Here is a 17,816-nt window from a genome sequence, read left to right as displayed (position 1 = left end):
TGTTATAGCACATTGCCGATTACACTCTACACAGGGCTTATTATAATCTTTGCTCCGAGCAAACAAATGAATAATATTGTTGCAGAAAAATTCATAAATAAGACATCATAGGCACGTAATCTCTTTTTGTAACAACAGGGGATGGATGAATATATTGTTTATTTTCACCTGCCGAAGTCCAGCTCTATTGTTTTTGCATATATACACACAGTTAAAAGTGAAATTAGTTCCAATTCATGGGCTGTCACCATTATCAGGAATTTGTTGAATAATTCATGTTCATTATCAGCATCAATCCAGCATGTGAAGTGGTTTTACAAGTACCCTCTCAATCGTTAACTTACTTTTCTTATCACCGGCAGGTTCTAAATCCCAAAAAGAAAGGCAAAAAGAAGAAATACGTTAATTCTGGGACTGTGAGTACACCCACCTCCGCCATACCTGTCATTTTCTTAATGTTTGTATTCATGATTGTTTTATACTCTATACATTGTAGGCATCATTAACTCTTACAACTGCTTCTCACTCAGTCTTTTACTGTCTGGCACCTGTTTGTCATTTTACCTTCCGGTCTTCCTGGCACTGGACCCTCTTCCACCCTTCCCTCTTTTTTTATCACTCTGTGTATATGTGTGTGTGTGTGTGTGTGTGTGTGTGTGTGTGTGTGTGTGTGTGTGTGTGTGTGTGTGTGTGTGTGTGTGTGTATGTGTGCGTGCCTTTGTTTGTTTGCCAGGTAACTCTGCTGTCCTTCAAAGTGGATTCCGAGTATACCTTTGTGGATTTCATCCGAGGAGGGTGAGTAGAATAATAATCAGCCTCCTGTCCCACCGTGCACTCATAGACACCGTTTTGTGTGTGTATGTGTGTTTGTGTGTGTGTGTGTGTGTGTGTGTGTGTGTGTGTGTATGTGTGTGCGAAAATATACTTGATTGAATTTACCTAAAGACTTTTTGTAAGCAGCTTCAAATTGAATTTGTATTGGCTCTGAAAGACCCTGGTTTTGAAGAAGTTTGTATTGATATATCTCATGTGTAAATACCTCATTTATTTAGTTAATTAACTTTTAATCACTTGTTTAATTTGTTCGACCTATTTGTGCCTTCAGAATTGGAACACTGCCCTGCCACAATAATGAGCCAGTGAACCAGTGAAGTGATTGTACTACAGTGCATTGTACTGGTGTGCCTGAAGTGCTGGAGATGCACCGGGTATAAACTACACTGATGTGTCTAAAGCTCTTTGTTGTTCTCCTCTTTATTTGCAATAGAACCCAGCTGAACTTCACAGTGGCTATAGACTTCACCGCATCTAATGGTAGGTCACAGAACTGGGTCCATTTAGGATACACAAAATTCACTTGCAAATATGTCATTCATTGTATTGTGCGCATTTGTCTAACTCTTCCCTTTCTTAAAGCCATTGCATCAAAACATGTTTAGACCAGATGTGATCCCCAAACCCTTTCAAATGATCATTAAATGTGACTCAAGGTCCTCACAGCTTGCAGAACACCGTGTGAACTGCCATTGATGAATCAGTTGGCTTACATAACCAGCAAGGAATAATGTGACATTTATATATGAGTATCTGCTTATTTATTATATAAAGTAAGCAGCACGGTGGCGTGGTGGTTCGCACTGTTGCCTCACAGCAAGAAGGTTTTGTGTTTGAATCAAAGCCACAAAAGAGCCAGGCGTAAGTGCAACCGAAGAAAATGATTGAAAGTAGATTGTATTGTATCAGCCTTTTGTTCTTTAGCCTCCCACAGTGCAAAGACATGCCGACTGGGGTTAGATTCATTGGAAACTCTCATTTCAGCACAGATGTGAATGTGCGTGTGAATGGCTGTCTCTGTATTTTGCCCCTGTGATACGCTGGTGACCTGTCCAGGGTGCACCCCCGCCTCTCTCCCAATGTCAACTGGGATTGGTTCCAGTATCCAGATTAAATGTATCCAGATTATGGTATATTATTTATGCTGAAGTGTTTTGAATGTCTTTTTGTTCTAAAAGTGTTAAGATGTCCAGTTCAATGCATTGTCTTATATGTAAATGATATACTCAATATTTTCTCCAAGAAATAAGTCATACATAAAGAAATTCAACAGATTTTCTTGCTCAAAGATGGGGGCTTCTAATGTGTCTGCCACTGAGAGTGTAATGCACCTTTCCTTCGCTTTACTCAATGTGCAATCCAATCATATTGTTTATTTTCTCTGACAAGATATATATGACACCACTTGAGTCTTATGTTTTATCTTTAAGGTATTACAGAGAGGAAACATTTTAACATTTTGGTGTGAAAAGCATTTGCACGGTTTCCCATTTGTAAAGTAACATGACCTTCTTTATAGCAGGTGCACTCATGCTTGTACTGGGAGACAAATCACTTTCTTGAACAGATTGTTACATTCAGGCTCTTATTTTCACCATGCTGGGAAGTGCAGTGAGCAGTGCAATGTGCACAGGGTGTGGTAAATGTTTTTGCTGGATTCTTTTAGCCAGAGACGCACGGTACACCTGTGGCACGGCTGGAAGCTAGATGGGATTGGGAGAATGCATTACCGCTACTGTAGGTGTGTTGGGAGCAGGCTTAATCAAATCATACTCCTCCCTTTCATCCCCTTTAAAAGCAGGGCACTCGTTTCATAAATGGAAGTGAGAGTCCAGACGGGCCTATCCCAAGGGCAGCAACACTCTGTTTTCATGTGTGAAATAATTCCACTGATGCCAAAACTAAATCCATTTAAATGATCGTATAAAGTGAAAACTCCCCATGATAATCCTGTTAGCATTATTCTTTGTTTAAATGTCTTTATTTAAAGCCAAGAAGCCTTTATATCATTGCCAACACCATTAGGCTGTCTCTACAGCAATTAAAGTGTAAATTCTCTCCTACTTTTGGGAAATACAGAATATCGTAATATCCTGGCATTAGTCATCTTCTATTCTATTTCTGCTGGTGATATAGTGCATTTCAGAGGTGAGAGACAAACAGAGAGAGAGAGAGAGATTTATCATCATTGACTTCACAGTGTGATGTATGTGTCTTCCAAGGTAACCCCTCGCAGCCCACCTCACTCCACTATATGAGTCCCTACCAGATGAACGCATATGCCATGGCCCTGAAAGCAGTGGGTGAGATTATCCAGGACTACGACAGCGACAAGCTCTTTCCTGCCTATGGCTTCGGTGCTAAGCTGCCACCTGATGGCAAAATCTCCCATGCATTTCCACTGGTAAGATACACACATACACATTTACACACACAAGACACAGTTGCACAGTTCACACATAGCAGGGTGTGGTTTGGACCAGGAGCTGTCGCTGTGACAGCAGCTGGTCGCACAAGTTGAGAAGTTGGCTCATCTTCCTGCCAGCAGGACTCTCCCAGTATCCCCTGCACATCATCCTGAGGGATGAGGGCAACCAGTCAGAAACCACTGGATGCTAAGCTGTGGTGAAGCCAAGTCTGCACTTGTGTTGTCAAAATCAATATCACTCCATCGTGGGCCTGATCTACTGAAGGTCTGCGTGTGTAAAAATGTGTGCAAACTTGATTTCAACCGTAAAAAAACCTGCAAGCTGATCTACTTATGGTTCGCACTGAGGATTGTGTGCAGAATAACGTTTGCTGTTTCATTTAGTATGTTTGCCTTAATAATTAGGCAATATTGGGCGTTTCTACCCGATTGCGCAAAATATTAGGAGGAGTATATGCAAATACTTTAATTTAGCACATGCATTGTGATTTACAAACCCTGAAAATAATTACGGTGGTTGTGACCACGTGGTTGCGTTTTTATTTAGTACCTTTTAAAGGTAGGAGCCAATCAGCACAGCGTTGAGCCAAGATGGCTGCAGTTATTGTGGTGAGGAGGAGAAGGCAGGAAGAAGACGGAGATATACGTTCATCTGCTCGTGCTTACATGTTTGGATTGAGAGAGGCAAAAGTAATCCCTCTCTCTCCAGGGCACTGATGGCCACCAGATACAGCCCTGACCCGCTGCCTGTGTGCGCTCCAAAGTGTCTCCCCTGAGCGCTTTGTGCCATAGACAGTGAACTGTTCCTGCTGCGCAATATTGGTCAAAGGCATCTCTTCCACCGGCCCCCCCAACATGTTTTTTTTTGCCGAGGTTTATTATGAGCTATTTCTTCTTTTGTTCTTCTTCTTATGTCCTGCCACCTTCTCTTAATTTCATCTTTTGTTCTTTTTGTTTTACCCACAGGATTTACCTCCTCGCAGATACTCTCCCATATCTCTTTTCTTTGAGTTATGTTAATATTTCTTTGCTGTTGCTACACAAAAGTAACGCACTCAGTTCAGGCCCCATATGTTTTTAAACAACCACCTTTTTACAATGTTTCTTGTTTTAATGAATTGCAGAAAAGAATGTTGGTGATACACACAAATTGGGAGTAAAAAGTGATAAAGTATCATGGAGTTATTGGAATGTTAATTTTCAGTTCACCGCTACTAACAATGTCCTTAAGGCCTATAAACTTCGAAGTAATTTCCTACCTTGTGAAAGATTTTCAAAAATCGTTTTTTCATTGTTTTTTAAACCAGGGATGCATTGCCTACTTATTTTAAACTCAGATGAGGTGATCAGGGTTATGTCAGTTTTGATCTGGATACAAACTGGGAGCACAGAGTTTCAAAGAGGCAGCCACCAAGGCAGGGAGGTTCTAAGTAATGACCCTGTCAAGTTGCATTATGGGAATAAAGGAGGCGGCACCCAAATAATGGGGACAAAATTACAGTATATCTCGGCCTCTGCTGTGCTTTATAAAATTAATTAATTGTTTCTCAGTCTCTATCTGACCAACATTGAACTTCCATGGACTTCCTGATGTACTGTTTGCCTGAACTTGCCAACAGTATTAGAAAGTCGTGTATTTATTGCCCTCTGAAGACCATTTACACCCAAAAGTTAAGTGAGGAAAAAATACCCAGGAAGTTTTCAATTTTGTTCCCACTAGAGGACAGAAAGAAGGATATTTATTTGGATGTAAGCCTATGACCTGTATAAAAAATGTTTTTATACCTCATTTGTACGCGCCTTCATCATTTAGTGCTTGCTGTGGAGGCAGAAGTCAGGTAATGCCTGATGTAATGTTTGCACTTTATGAGTGTTCTGTATGCTGTGTGTTGCAGGGCAGTGACAATGATAATCCAAACTGTGTGGGAATAGAGGGGGTTCTGGAGGCCTATTTCCAGAGCCTGAGGACGGTACAGCTCTATGGACCCACCAACTTTGCACCTGTCATCAGCAAAGTGGCAAAGTAAGTTTATGCAGTTTAGAGCAAGGATACAGTCATACATTTTATATGAAGCCTAGATTTATTATTAAATTATAAACAAGTTGTGTTGAAAGCACTTTGCAAGTAAATGGACTGCATTATGTATATATATTACATTTTCTGCTGTATTTGTTTAAGTAGTGAAACAAGATTTTTAGAACATTTAGGCAGTTTCTTGTGGTTAAGGACAGTTTAAAAGGTGCTAAACACTTGAAAGACACCATGCAAAGAATAGCATTTATCATTTATTTAAAAAAAATAAATAACCTGGACTCCAGATATATAATGGATTAGTACATTGCATTTCTGTTACCTCTCCAAAATGGCCTTGTGGAATATATTACACAGTCACAAAAAAATAATCTGTTTAGAATATTTACATATACATTATAACAACTTTAAATGTTAGAGGTATGCGAGAGGGAGAATGAAAAACTGAAAACAGTCTTTAATGAAATTATGTTTTGAAGGTGGCCTTCCGATGTCTGGTATAAAAGTTATATTTCCAAACTAAATTTGTCTTGTAAATTATTCCATTCCCAAGATGTGGTAGCGGTTACAGGAAAAAGGCAGTTTAGAGAAATTTGACCAAAGTAGAGTAGCATTTATCTAGAATTGTTTGACATATGAGGAAGGCACATATAGTATAAAGCTTCCGGTGTATATTGAGCAAGATTCATAGACTTATAAAACACATAAATTACTCTGATGAGATCATGATCCAGTGCTCAGAATAAAACACAGATGAATGATAGACATGCTGAATCCTTTGAGTGCATGGAAGTCACCTTCATGTAAAGCAGAAGAGAACAAATTTATAATTTTTATGAATACAAATCCATTGGAATAAATCTCATAGATTTCCAGCTATTGTTTAAAAAGTAATGTTTAATTTGAACAGAATGAGCATGAAAGCTAGATGTAAATATAGTTATAATGAGTTTAAATACATTTAAATGAAAACTACAGTTTATGGACAGCAGTTCGGAGGTTAAGTAGCTTGACGTAGAGAAGTGGCACAGATAATTGTATCATCTGAAAACAGATGCATCTTAACTTGCCAAACGTTCATTATCATCTCTAAAAATTATATAATTGGAAAATGGAGCAGTTATTAAGATAGTGGTAAAAATAGAAACTAAACAAGATTGAACATTGGTGGTTTTCACTGCTTGGGATAGCTCTAGGTGATAACAAAATGAAGCCTGACATTGAACTTGCAAAATTTATTTTAGGTGTCAACTGTTTATGCTAATATTGGCAATAGCAATACAGTAAAGTGGGTTGTTGGTGACAAAATAATCAGTTTCCTCTCTGCTATTATTGGTCAGTGAGAGAGACCTGACTCTGACAAATTCGGCAATGTTACACAAGTTTAATTATTTCCAACTGAGTGCCATGAGCACAGCGGAAAAACAAACTGTAGGTCCATACGCTGAGGCCATTTTTGTACCAAGGACTTAAAATGCTGAACTTCATAGGAGTTGTATAAAAAGTGAACAGGAGTAGCATCAAACAGCTGTCTTAGGACACATACTCTAAAAGGGATAGTTCACTCAAAAAATGAAAGGGGTGGGTGAAGTGTTTGAGACCACAAAACACTTTTGTTGTATCAGGGGTGAATAGCATTACAGCCAAATCTAATACAATTAAAGTCAATGGTGTCACATCTTCAAATATATAAAAACAATAGAAAAAACATGAAATGCATCCATACTGCTCCTGTGTTGTCATCCAAGTGTCCATAAGCCCAGACATTCAAATTCCACTCGAAATGGCATTTACACCAAGTTTTAAGCCTTAATGTCTGCTGTGATCCAGGCAAGAACATAGTTCTACACAATGTTATACTATATAATTACGTATGCCCTAAGCTTGAGAAGATGAGAGAAAATGAAGGCAGGTGTGCTTTGTGTTTTACGTAGTAATCTGGTGTACAGGAAGAGCCCTAACCAAGGTATTAATGTGTGTGTGGTCATGTGAATGTGTGTGTGGTCATGTCAATGTGTGTACGTGTGCATGTGCGTGCACTTTCCCCAGTTGTGCAGCAGAGATTACAGATGGCTCTCAGTACTTTGTCCTGCTGATGATCACAGATGGAGTGATATCGGACATGGTCCAGACCAAAGAGGCTGTGGTCAATGTGAGTAAACAAACACACACACCCACACACACACTACAAATGCCCTCAGGCCCTGATTGATAGCAGTGTTTTTCACTCAGTTACATTTGCTACTGATGTGTATCTCAGCATCCTTTTTTCTTTTGTGAGTTTTATTTTTATAACAGTAATGCATTTGATTTTAGAATGAAAATAGTGTCCCCAGTATTCAGCTTGTAGGGAGCAGTCATATCTCATCAAAGAGGACAAATTACTTGCTTTCATTGTGATCAATTTCACTTTTTGAAGAAATCAATAGTTGTCTCAGAAACCTGTCAAAACTAATGCTTGAGAGGTTTGATTCAATTAGTTCTATTCTTAGGGATTTACCATAGATATTTGTTATACCTACAATTTACTCTTAAAGGTAACCTCACCTGTGTTTAGGTTTATTAAAATTAAAATTAAAATCCACTCAATACTTAACTCAAAGCTTATCAATGTCTTCACACTTCCTGAGGATTTACAAATTCATGGTCTTTTCTGTTCTCTCCTGCACAGGCAGCATCACTCCCTATGTCTATAATTATTGTAGGTGTTGGGCCGGCTGAGTTTGATGGTAAGTGTTCCAATCTAGTTATAAGTCTATATATACATGTCAGAAAAGAGGATGGTCACACTTGGTGACAAGAAAACTCCTTTATTTACAAAAGACAAAACATTTTCTGTCCTCTCTCCTCAGTGCCACATCATTGAGGTGCCTCTAAAAAAATACATAAGTGATGCACTATCTACAGTGATGCACTATCTACACTGATGATACGTGTAATTCATTGGCATACCACCTGTCATGGCAATCAGCAACATGACAATCAAGAGGCATCCAGCACTGGGAAGGAGAGGAAAATATATAAACTATGTAGATGCAGATTGTCTGTGGCCAGTTAAAACAGCCTTAACGTTTTTACCATCCTTTACAGGCAAGCAGGATTCAGCATAGACTCTGTATCTGACGCTTTCGCTGTCTGCTCATGTCAGAATCATATACAGCTTTTAGCAGACAGGCCACAGCTTAACACTGGCCTTGCCTTGTGAGAGTGTACAGTGAAACAAGCACACTTTATTTTCCTTTTCAACACACAAACAAACAAACTCTTCATACAGAATTTCAGTATCAACACAATTTTTCCTTTAACTCATTTAAAACCCAAGGTCTTTTTTTTTAGCAAGCTGTAAACAGAACACTGGCAGATCTTAAAGACAAAAATGCATTTATACAGTTAAAAGCTATATCCTGTATGCTTCTAAACAAACATGCTACAGGGACCTCCTCATGACGATATTTTCTCTGCAGCCACACTGGTGGAGTAAGGTGTGCAAATGAGTACAATCTGATTGTTAAAACAAAGTTTGCACGGAATACATTTTAAAGAAAAAAAGGTTGAATTTAAAATCAATAACCCTTACTTTGACTCAAATGTGTCACGCTTTGTGTAAGAGTCAGCGTTTGACTTTGACCTTGACTTTTAGACTCAACAGTGGCTGGTGAGCTAACGGGAAACCACTGCAGCAGTGGTAACATAATTCGCTTTTCGAGTACGCCAGTAGCTGCTCCCCTTCCTTAGAGAGTTGATGGGGAAAGTCAATGAAGTCAAGTGTGCTTCTTACAGCCTACAGATCAATTAATTACTTTTCAGTGGGGACTGCACATGATTATTTGAGTGTCTGTGCACGTCTGTGTGTGTGTGTGTGTGTGTGTATGTGTGTGTGTGTGCACTGCTTTGCGAGGTTTGAAAACGGAACGCCTCATCATTGTCATTTTCTACTTGTTTAAGCAATCGAATGTTGAAATTGGCAGTGAAAGCACTCAGGCGTGTTTGGAGGTCACAAAGTCAAACTGGCTTAACAGCGCCTCAGTTTGTGTCTACATTTCATCTCCAGACCTTTTTGTCTGACCATGTCTCTTAGAGTTTAAAAGCTACTACCGCGTCACCTTGAGTATTAGCCTGTCAGTTCTGCTTTTTGTCCTCATTTTTCTGGTTCTGTCTGAGTCTGTTTGGAGCTTCAACTTCACGTTGCGCTCGGCCACCTCTCCATCGGCAGCACCACATATCCAGACCCTTTGGTGTGTGAGTGACTGCAGATGCAGGATAAACGCTGCTATGCAGGTGTTGTTTTTGAAGAACCCCCTCAGATAAAAATTTCGATCAGACAGCAATATGGAAGAGAGCACGTATTTGGCAATAGTTGAAATGACGCTCCTGTACCTGTAGGGTAATTGTACTTAATTTTTGCTTGTGGAATGTTATTTTTGGTGCATAAAGCATTTCTAACCATTCTCTGCTGAATATCTTACCCCCATGCTGTTCTCCACTTGAGCAATTACATTAGGAAAATACAGATGAACGTCTAGTTCCTTCTTTATATTCTTCCACTGTGGTTCTGGTACTTAGTCATACTGTCTTTAACTTTCTCTCCTTATAGCTATGGAGGAGCTGGATGGGGACGAAGTGAGGGTATCCTCCAGAGGACGTCTTGCTGAGAGAGACATTGTTCAGGTACTCATCAGAATTCAGTTTAACTTTGCAAGTTAGTCTTGGGAATGTTTCTGTCTACAGCCACAACATGAGCATGAGTATCCCCGGAGGAGAGGGGTTACTTTCAGAACGCAAACTCAAATTCCTCATACAATATACAACACACATCATCTGTGGGCCACTGAAAAGGCAGTGCATTGCTCAAGGGTATGATACATTTCTATTGATTCTGGTTTTACTCATCCACACAGTCCAAATGTTTATTTGTCCAATACAAAATCAATCAGGTCAACAGGTTATTTTAAACCCATTTAATCCCAAACGTGCATCATTCCCATTTAACACATTTTTTTTCACCTATACCAAATTGTATTTTATAAGTTAAGTTTGTATAGAGATTTTTAAAAATTCAGTGTTAATGCGGATTGTGCAGACATTGGTGTTGTAACAGCGTTCTAAATCCTCACACATAGACATCCTGATTTCCTTCCAAGAAAAAAAAATCTGCCTCCTCCATGGTGAGGCAAAGATAGATGATGACAAAAAGTTAGAAACTCCTGTGGTGAGGACAGACTCTTAGTCACACCAGGACATTGTGGATAGGGTGACAACAAGTAATCGTACAACAGAAAACTAAGTTTTAATAACCTCAATCATTCAGAGTCATTTTACAAGAAGAGTATAGCTTCTTAAATTTAAGAAATGCTGCTCATTATGCTTGGGAGGAAATGGACAGTTATGTAGTATTCACACCATTTTTTTCACAATGCGATTACATACAAAGTTAATGCAATTTGACACAAATCTCTTGTGCCAGCAGATGCAAAATCAAGTCATTTGCGTCTATATCTTTAGTTGACGTTTTTGAACTAGGAAAATGCGTCTGACGCGATGTTGCACTAACTAAGGTCCTGTCACTGACCCGAGCAGATCATGAAACTGGCCGCTGTTTGTTCACACTTAGAAGCACTAGTTTACTCAAATGATCTTGCGCATGTAAGAAAAAGTTGCTTAACACCATCGGTTATGTTTAGCTGTCTGTTTATCTAACAAAGCAAAAAATTTCATCTTGAACTGTGGAAAAATTATTTATAGAGAAATGTATCATTTTGTTTTTAATCTTTGTTCATCCCAACCTCACTTCAAGGAGAAGAGAGGGCGTTAACTAAATCCAGCGGTAACTGTATTTTATGGGATTATTTACAAAATCAAAATGCTATTAAACTGCAGTAAAGTAAAAATATAGCCTGTACAATAAAAAAAAGTCTTTAAAAAGTGGATGAATAAAGCAACAACAACAAATCCAATTTCCCTCTTTCTTTAAATTGTGTAGCAGTGAATATAATTTTTTTAAAAGGTGGTAAGTGTTTTCAAAGGAAAATCTGGCGACAGTAAGTAGATTTGAAACAACAGATGGAAAGTAGATAAAAGACCTCTTACAACAGGGCACTATAATTTTTTTCATACAGTTGTGGAGAGGACCAAGCCGTCAGCTGGCAGAGACTCAGGGACGATAAATGACCATGATAAATGAGCACTACCTGTGATAAATGTGTGGTGTCTAGACGTTGAGAGGAGGCATGCGAGTGCAGAGGATTGAAATAATGGCACTGTAAAAATGTGACAGTGGCTGTATACTTGTATCTCTCACTTCAACACTGATTCAATTATATAGCTTAAACGGGCAAAATTGTATCAATCAAAACCTACAAGGCTTTGACCCAAATATATTTCATGCTGCTTTCGATGAACAAAGAAATTAATTGTAATGTTACAAGACATTAAACCGTACATATAGTTGCCTCGACACGGTTTATAGCTGCATAATTGATGCTTCCATTCCAAAGCTGTATTGACGTTACTATAATTTCTTCACTGTGCTGTCTCCAGTTTAGTTCGCTAACAACAGTTATCACATTTGCATGCACAGAAATCCTTTCATTGTCTTACGCTGCATTTCAATGCCTGCTGGTTGTTATTGATTTAATATGATAACTACCTCCTTTCACAGCAACACTGATCATTATCTCATTGTAATGCATATAAAATTTATAATGCTCAGTTTGCATACATATTATCCTAGCTACTAAAATGTAAGTGTTGTAGGGCTGTCAATTTTAGCAGTAAATTTACTTTGAACTCAAATATTAATTCGAACTTGGGAGGGAAAGTTTTGTATTCGTCAGACTGTCTGAGGTAATTTGTCTCCTGATCCAGGAGAGGGTAATCGCTGTCAACTTGACTTATTGCGTGCCCTCTTGATCAGTAACGTAAGAAAATTGTGAAGGCTAGCAAGCAAAGCCGTCCTGAGCAGACACCAGATCATCTGAGAAGCGACGTGTGGAAGTATATCCGGTTGGGTTCGACTATATTCCAACAAATTGTGTGTCATGTCAAATTCGTTGGAATTTCATCTTTTCATTGTCACAGTTACATATGTCCTGATTGTGAATGAAGTATCAACATCTTAAATAACATTTACAACGTTTTATGACCCTCCTTTCTTGAGTGTATTGCACAAGGTAACATCTAAATGAACAGGTTTCATTAGGGGATTGGATACAGACTCGTGCAGTCCTTAACCCTGATTGCATAAATGTGATGGCAGTTACATATCCTTTTAATTTCTCAATAACGGCCATATTCATATGGGCTGATGTGTAAAAATCATGACAACTTCATGCCGGGTCTAAAGATGTCACCATATAAGTGTAAAGACTGAAGTAGCACAAGGTTAAATATAAAGTGAGAGATTAAATGCAGTTCTTGTTCTGTCTACTTATGTGCACTCAAGTAAACGTATTTCTCAGTGTATCATCTCTTTTCCACAAAGCAAATAAAACTGCAATAAACCTTGAAACAAAGTGAAAGAGCCCGTTTGTAACTTATAACAAATAATCTGCTTGTAGGTCCTGAGGAATGTGACTGCATTTTAAAGAAAAGAAAGTTGTATAAAACCTTTCGTGTCTCCAGAGGGAGCCCCGAAAAGTCTGACTCATGTCCTTTAATGATGACAGCATCAGTTGTGACTAAAAAGATGGACAATGTATCAATCGTCTTTCCAGAAATTAAGCAAATGTACCCTAAAAACAACAAAACACTGCCATCTTGCATATTTTGGAGCTAGAGTCTGCGCTGTGCCGATAGTGGGATGAAATCTTCTATAGCGACGTCCCGCTGATTCTTGCACTCCCCCAATATTAGGTGTCAATCACGTTTCACATCTTATTTATGGCATCAAACAAGTCATTATTATTAATTAAAAACAAATTCACCAGCAGAATGAGCACTAGAACATACAGCAGTGCAATAAGAACTCCAATGACATAACATAGAGTAGGAGGGAGTTATGACCTATGCTGCAGCTAGCCACCAGATGGTGATCAAGGAGCTTTTGGCCTCACTTTTAGGGAGCAGTCATGGCGTATGGATGGGAATGGGACTACAAGTTCAAAAATCAAAAATCTGTGTAACTGGCATTAGATGGGAGAAAAATTGTGGAGCATGCTCCTCGGCTCTGCTTGACGCTAGCAGCTCCAGTCTACATCTGTTAGCATAACACACCAGTCGAATTAATTTGTGGCTAATATAGGTGCCAGGTTTTGACAGCGAAGAGGAATGTGTGGGATAATCGAGATGATATTTCTCCTGCTTCATGTATTTATATTTTTTTAAACTGTGCATAATGAATATGACATTGTTGTAGCAGTACAGTATTAAATTGATAGCGTTCTTTCAGGCCGTTTTACTTCAGAAATATATGCCGGTTCTAGTCTGTAGTTCTATTTTCTGGGTTTTCTGACTTTTCCATTATGGTCAATTTAATATTTTTCCGAAAATCTAAATGTCAGGCAGAACAAGAAATTTGAATGTTTTAACGAGCGCCTCAGGAATAAGAATGGCAACTAACACAGACGAAAATGATTCATAGATTCATTTATTACATATAATCTCCTATTCTCAAGCAATTTCAATAAGCTTTTAAGCAGCTTGAATGAACCCTGCTGATATTTTCAACAGTAATTGTAATGTCATGTGTATCACTGTATAACATTCATATACCTGCAGGTTTAACTAAAAACAAAACTTTCTTGTCCTTCAGAGTATTTCATTTTCTTGCTTTTTGTATACTATTGTTTTTATATTGTAAGATATCCAAGGCAAAGCAATAAGTTGAGATTCTTGTTATGTCGCATCTGTATATGTGTAGCAGCATTCATGTAAATCACATCTGCGTAGTCTAGCACTGGTAAAAATGTTGCCTGCACAAACTGCAATCTATTTGTGAAGGTAAAGCATTGCCTATTTCTATAAAAGAAACCCATTATAAAGGTCAAATTAATGAGGGGCTTCATGAGAAGAGGCTCTAAATGTCACGTTCAAATCAAAGACTCAACAGCAAGATAAGTTTATTTTGGCACTTAATCCTCAGTTTATTTTTTTTTTTAAAAGAGCATTGAAACAGGTGCAGCAACCTCAATATCTACTGTATATGCAATTAATAAACAAAAATGTAATATTATTTCCCTTTGCTTCCAGTTTGTCCCATTCAGAGACTACATCGACAGATCTGGCAACCAGGTCCTCAGCATGGCCCGGCTGGCTAAAGACGTCCTCGCTGAGATTCCCGACCAGCTGCTGTCTTTTATGAAAAGCCGAGGAATTGAACCGCGACCGGCCCTTTCCTCCTCGCCCATACCGGGGCTGCACCGGCAAATCTGACCCCAACACAGCCACTCAGCTCTAACTCGCTCCACCCTGATTCTCTCTGTCTCTCCCCTCCTCCTCCCCCCTCTGTGTGTCAACCTCTCACTTCCCATACAATTAATTTTCACTTTAGAGGAGCAGGGGGAACGACCCGTGGCTCGGCCTCTCTCTCTCTCTTATCGCCGCCGAAGCTAAAGAGGCACATCAGACTGACGCAGCAGGCGATCATCCCTGACCTACCTGCTGTTGTTCCTCGTCTTCTCATCTCTGACTCACCCTCTTCTATGGCATCCCTTCTCGTTTGCTGAAAGGCCAGTGAGACTGAACCATGACCGCCCCCTTCTCTCCTCGCTGGCTGCTCACTCGCAGCCTGACTATTTGAATATGTCTGTTAGTTCCCCTGAGCAGACACACATACAGGCAAGTTTTCATCCGTGTCCTTGTATTCAGAAGAGTTGACACTTCTCTCAGTTGGCTCGAGTCCTAGGAAGTGTGTGACTCCAATTTTAATAAGCCAGTCCCTAAATGAAAGCAGAGTCCGTGATGAGCAATATACACCACCTTGGAAATACCTCAAGTGCTTCTGAGGTATTTCTTTGGCTACAGTTTGACTGTAATTCATTCGAGTGAGTGGTCACCACATTATTTTGCTATCGTCTTTATCATAGAGCTGTGCCAAAACTCCAAGCAATTAGTTTAATCCAAGCAGATGAAATGGAGACGAGGACCCTGGGAGACTCTTTGTCTTGTGGACGTCACACGGACGGTAGCAGACAAGTGTTGGCAGGTTGAGTGTGGGGTCTCCGTCACATGTTCATTATCATCAGTCACACACACACACGCAGACACACACACACACACACCTCTTTGTGCCCAGCGTGGGCTGGAGCTGGGTGCAGATATCCCCTCCCCATCCTCCACCCCCTGCTGTTCGAGAAATGCCAGGCTCTCCAGCTGCCCTGCAGAGAAAGGTGGACGAGGAGGAAAGGATGCAAGGAAAGGAAAATAACGAGGAGGAGGGTGAAGGCAGAAGTGGAAGTAAATACAGAGAAGAAAGTGTAAGTGTGTGATCGAAAGAAAAGAAAAAAAAATCAAAGAGCATGGAGGAATGAGACAGAGATAGACCGGGTCGCAGGGGAAGAGGAGAGCAGTCTGAGATTTGTTTGATGCCAGAGGGGAAAGAAAGATGGGAGAAACAGATGGTTGCAGGTTAGAAGGCAGCAAAGAGGGAGACGATCGCCTGGTGCTCTATTTAGTTTAGATCCATTAGTCTTTGTGTGCATTTTGTGTTTGGGAAAGAGATCTCAATGATGGGATGATGCACAAAAAAGCAATATACCTGACGTCCAGTGTAACGTGTGCCCTATGCATGACCCTCACTCTCCCCTGCCATGACGTGACATTTTATTCCAAGGCAGACTGAAGCCTTGTACAAAGTGGGCAAAGTCTGCCACCTAGTGTACATGCTGTGTACAGCAGGATATTCTAATTATGCATGACTGCTGTACATTCCTATACTCAACTCATACAGTGCACACGCATGACACAGCTGATCTTACTATCATAACAACACAGGGAATTCTGACAACATAACAGAACCATAGCTGATTAAAACACTGCTGTGTTCTTTGGAGGTGAAAGGTGTCACTTATTGAAGAAAGTTAAACGTCAGTGTGATGGTGTCGGCTTAGAGGGGTGTTTACACTGTTGAATGTTACATGTAAATACACAATAATTGTCCAGATTTTGCATGCTTGGGAACAAGTGTGTTAAAGTGTTAAATTGTGTGTTGTCATAGCAACAACAAAAAAAGACAGAGATGGCAATATAATATATCTCAAAAATAATATGCATTTTACTGGTGTCACTGTATATTTCCATTTGTTGGAGTTCAGAGCAAACTTTTTGTGTGCAGTGTCCTGCAAAAACCTGGTATATTCGGTATTTGAAACTCTGGAACATCCTCGTTGAGATATGTGTATTTTTGATATCCTGCAGTGATGTGGCCTCTTCTCGAGGTCATAGAATCCAGTCCTGTACGGTCTCTGCAAGAGGGCGCTCCAGCCTGTAGTGGGATTTTATCTGTTCACGAGCATTTTTGTCTCTCTCGTCTCTGTCTCATGGCTGTACGAACATGTCTCTATTCAGCGTATTATTCAAAAATAAAGATGAGTAAACATTGTATATAAAGAACAGTACATGATAAAATGTTTCCCACTTAGATTAGAGTTGTGAAAGCCTTTTAAATAAGTGTGTGTAACAATAAATCTATATTGTACGTTGACGTTTTTATGGATGTCCAATTAAGAAGAGTGTTGAAGTTTCAGCTATAAACCTTAATGTTTTGAAAAGTTTCTGTGTTTTTGTTATTGGGCTGTGACTTAAGTTTGTGTTTATTCACATCTCCTGAAGATGATGAAGTGCATTACAACATTGCCAAACATAAAGCGACACAATCTCACCGTTGAATGTTGTCGTGTGTTCATGGAGAGATGATTTAAGGTGGCGAGCAGGGCTATTACAGTGCTCCCGGTGGTGATTCATTCTGCAGCGCAACACGTCGTCTGAGCTGAGCTGCCTCCCATTGGATTGTTTGATTGAGTGAACAAATTAAAGCCCTTTTCCTACACAGAGCCATACATAATGGTGACATGTTTACCTCATACCTGATATACGGCCTTCAAAGAATCTTTGCTACATCCTGTAACTGTTTCCATCTTTAGTTGAAGACTGCTCCTCTGTGGTTGATCATTTATTCATGGTGGAGGAAAGGGAGAGTGTAACTAAGGTTATATTCCAGAAAAGCATCAGATCTTTGCAATCAGTAGATGTTTTAATTTACCTGCAGGCTAGCAGTTAGCATATATTTGCGATCCAAGTTGCTGTGTACAGAGAGGCTTCTGGTTCCCACTCAGTTTCTGCAGCTCTCACCCCAGGCAGTTGTGACAAGAAATTAGTTCAGCTGCTTTTAGACAGGCACTGATTTCAAAATAATGTCAGAAGATCCTGATATGTGAGGATTCAAATGAGTAAGAGGCTTTTAGGTTTATCCAACCAGCCCCCAGTAAAAACTCTCGATAACATCCAAACAAGCCCCATGTGAAAATACAGTAGGAGATCTTCTGGGGGATTTTCCACGAGTGAGTGGTCGTGTTGATGACGTTTCTA

General features: G+C 39.6%; 1 protein-coding gene across 2 annotated transcripts in view; it reads left to right on the top strand.

Annotated features, from left to right (window-relative positions):
• LOC133005777 (copine-9-like) overlaps positions 1-14,663 on the top strand; it is a 91,106-nt gene extending 76,443 nt beyond the window's left edge. For both annotated transcript variants that reach the window (XM_061075559.1, XM_061075558.1), the window contains 9 exons: positions 363-416; positions 734-795; positions 1,268-1,314; positions 3,057-3,238; positions 5,158-5,285; positions 7,344-7,446; positions 7,966-8,023; positions 9,889-9,962; positions 14,481-14,663. In XM_061075559.1, the coding sequence (XP_060931542.1) occupies positions 363-416; positions 734-795; positions 1,268-1,314; positions 3,057-3,238; positions 5,158-5,285; positions 7,344-7,446; positions 7,966-8,023; positions 9,889-9,962; positions 14,481-14,663 (891 nt within the window). The remainder of the gene's footprint in view (positions 1-362; positions 417-733; positions 796-1,267; positions 1,315-3,056; positions 3,239-5,157; positions 5,286-7,343; positions 7,447-7,965; positions 8,024-9,888; positions 9,963-14,480) is intronic.
• Positions 14,664-17,816: the final 3,153 nt, after the last annotated feature.

Source organism: Limanda limanda, chromosome 7 (genome assembly GCF_963576545.1).
Source record: "Limanda limanda chromosome 7, fLimLim1.1, whole genome shotgun sequence".
Classification (NCBI taxonomy): Eukaryota; Metazoa; Chordata; class Actinopteri; order Pleuronectiformes; family Pleuronectidae; genus Limanda; species Limanda limanda.
Note: the sequence above shows the minus strand (reverse complement) of the source record. Positions and strands in the feature narration are given on the sequence as shown.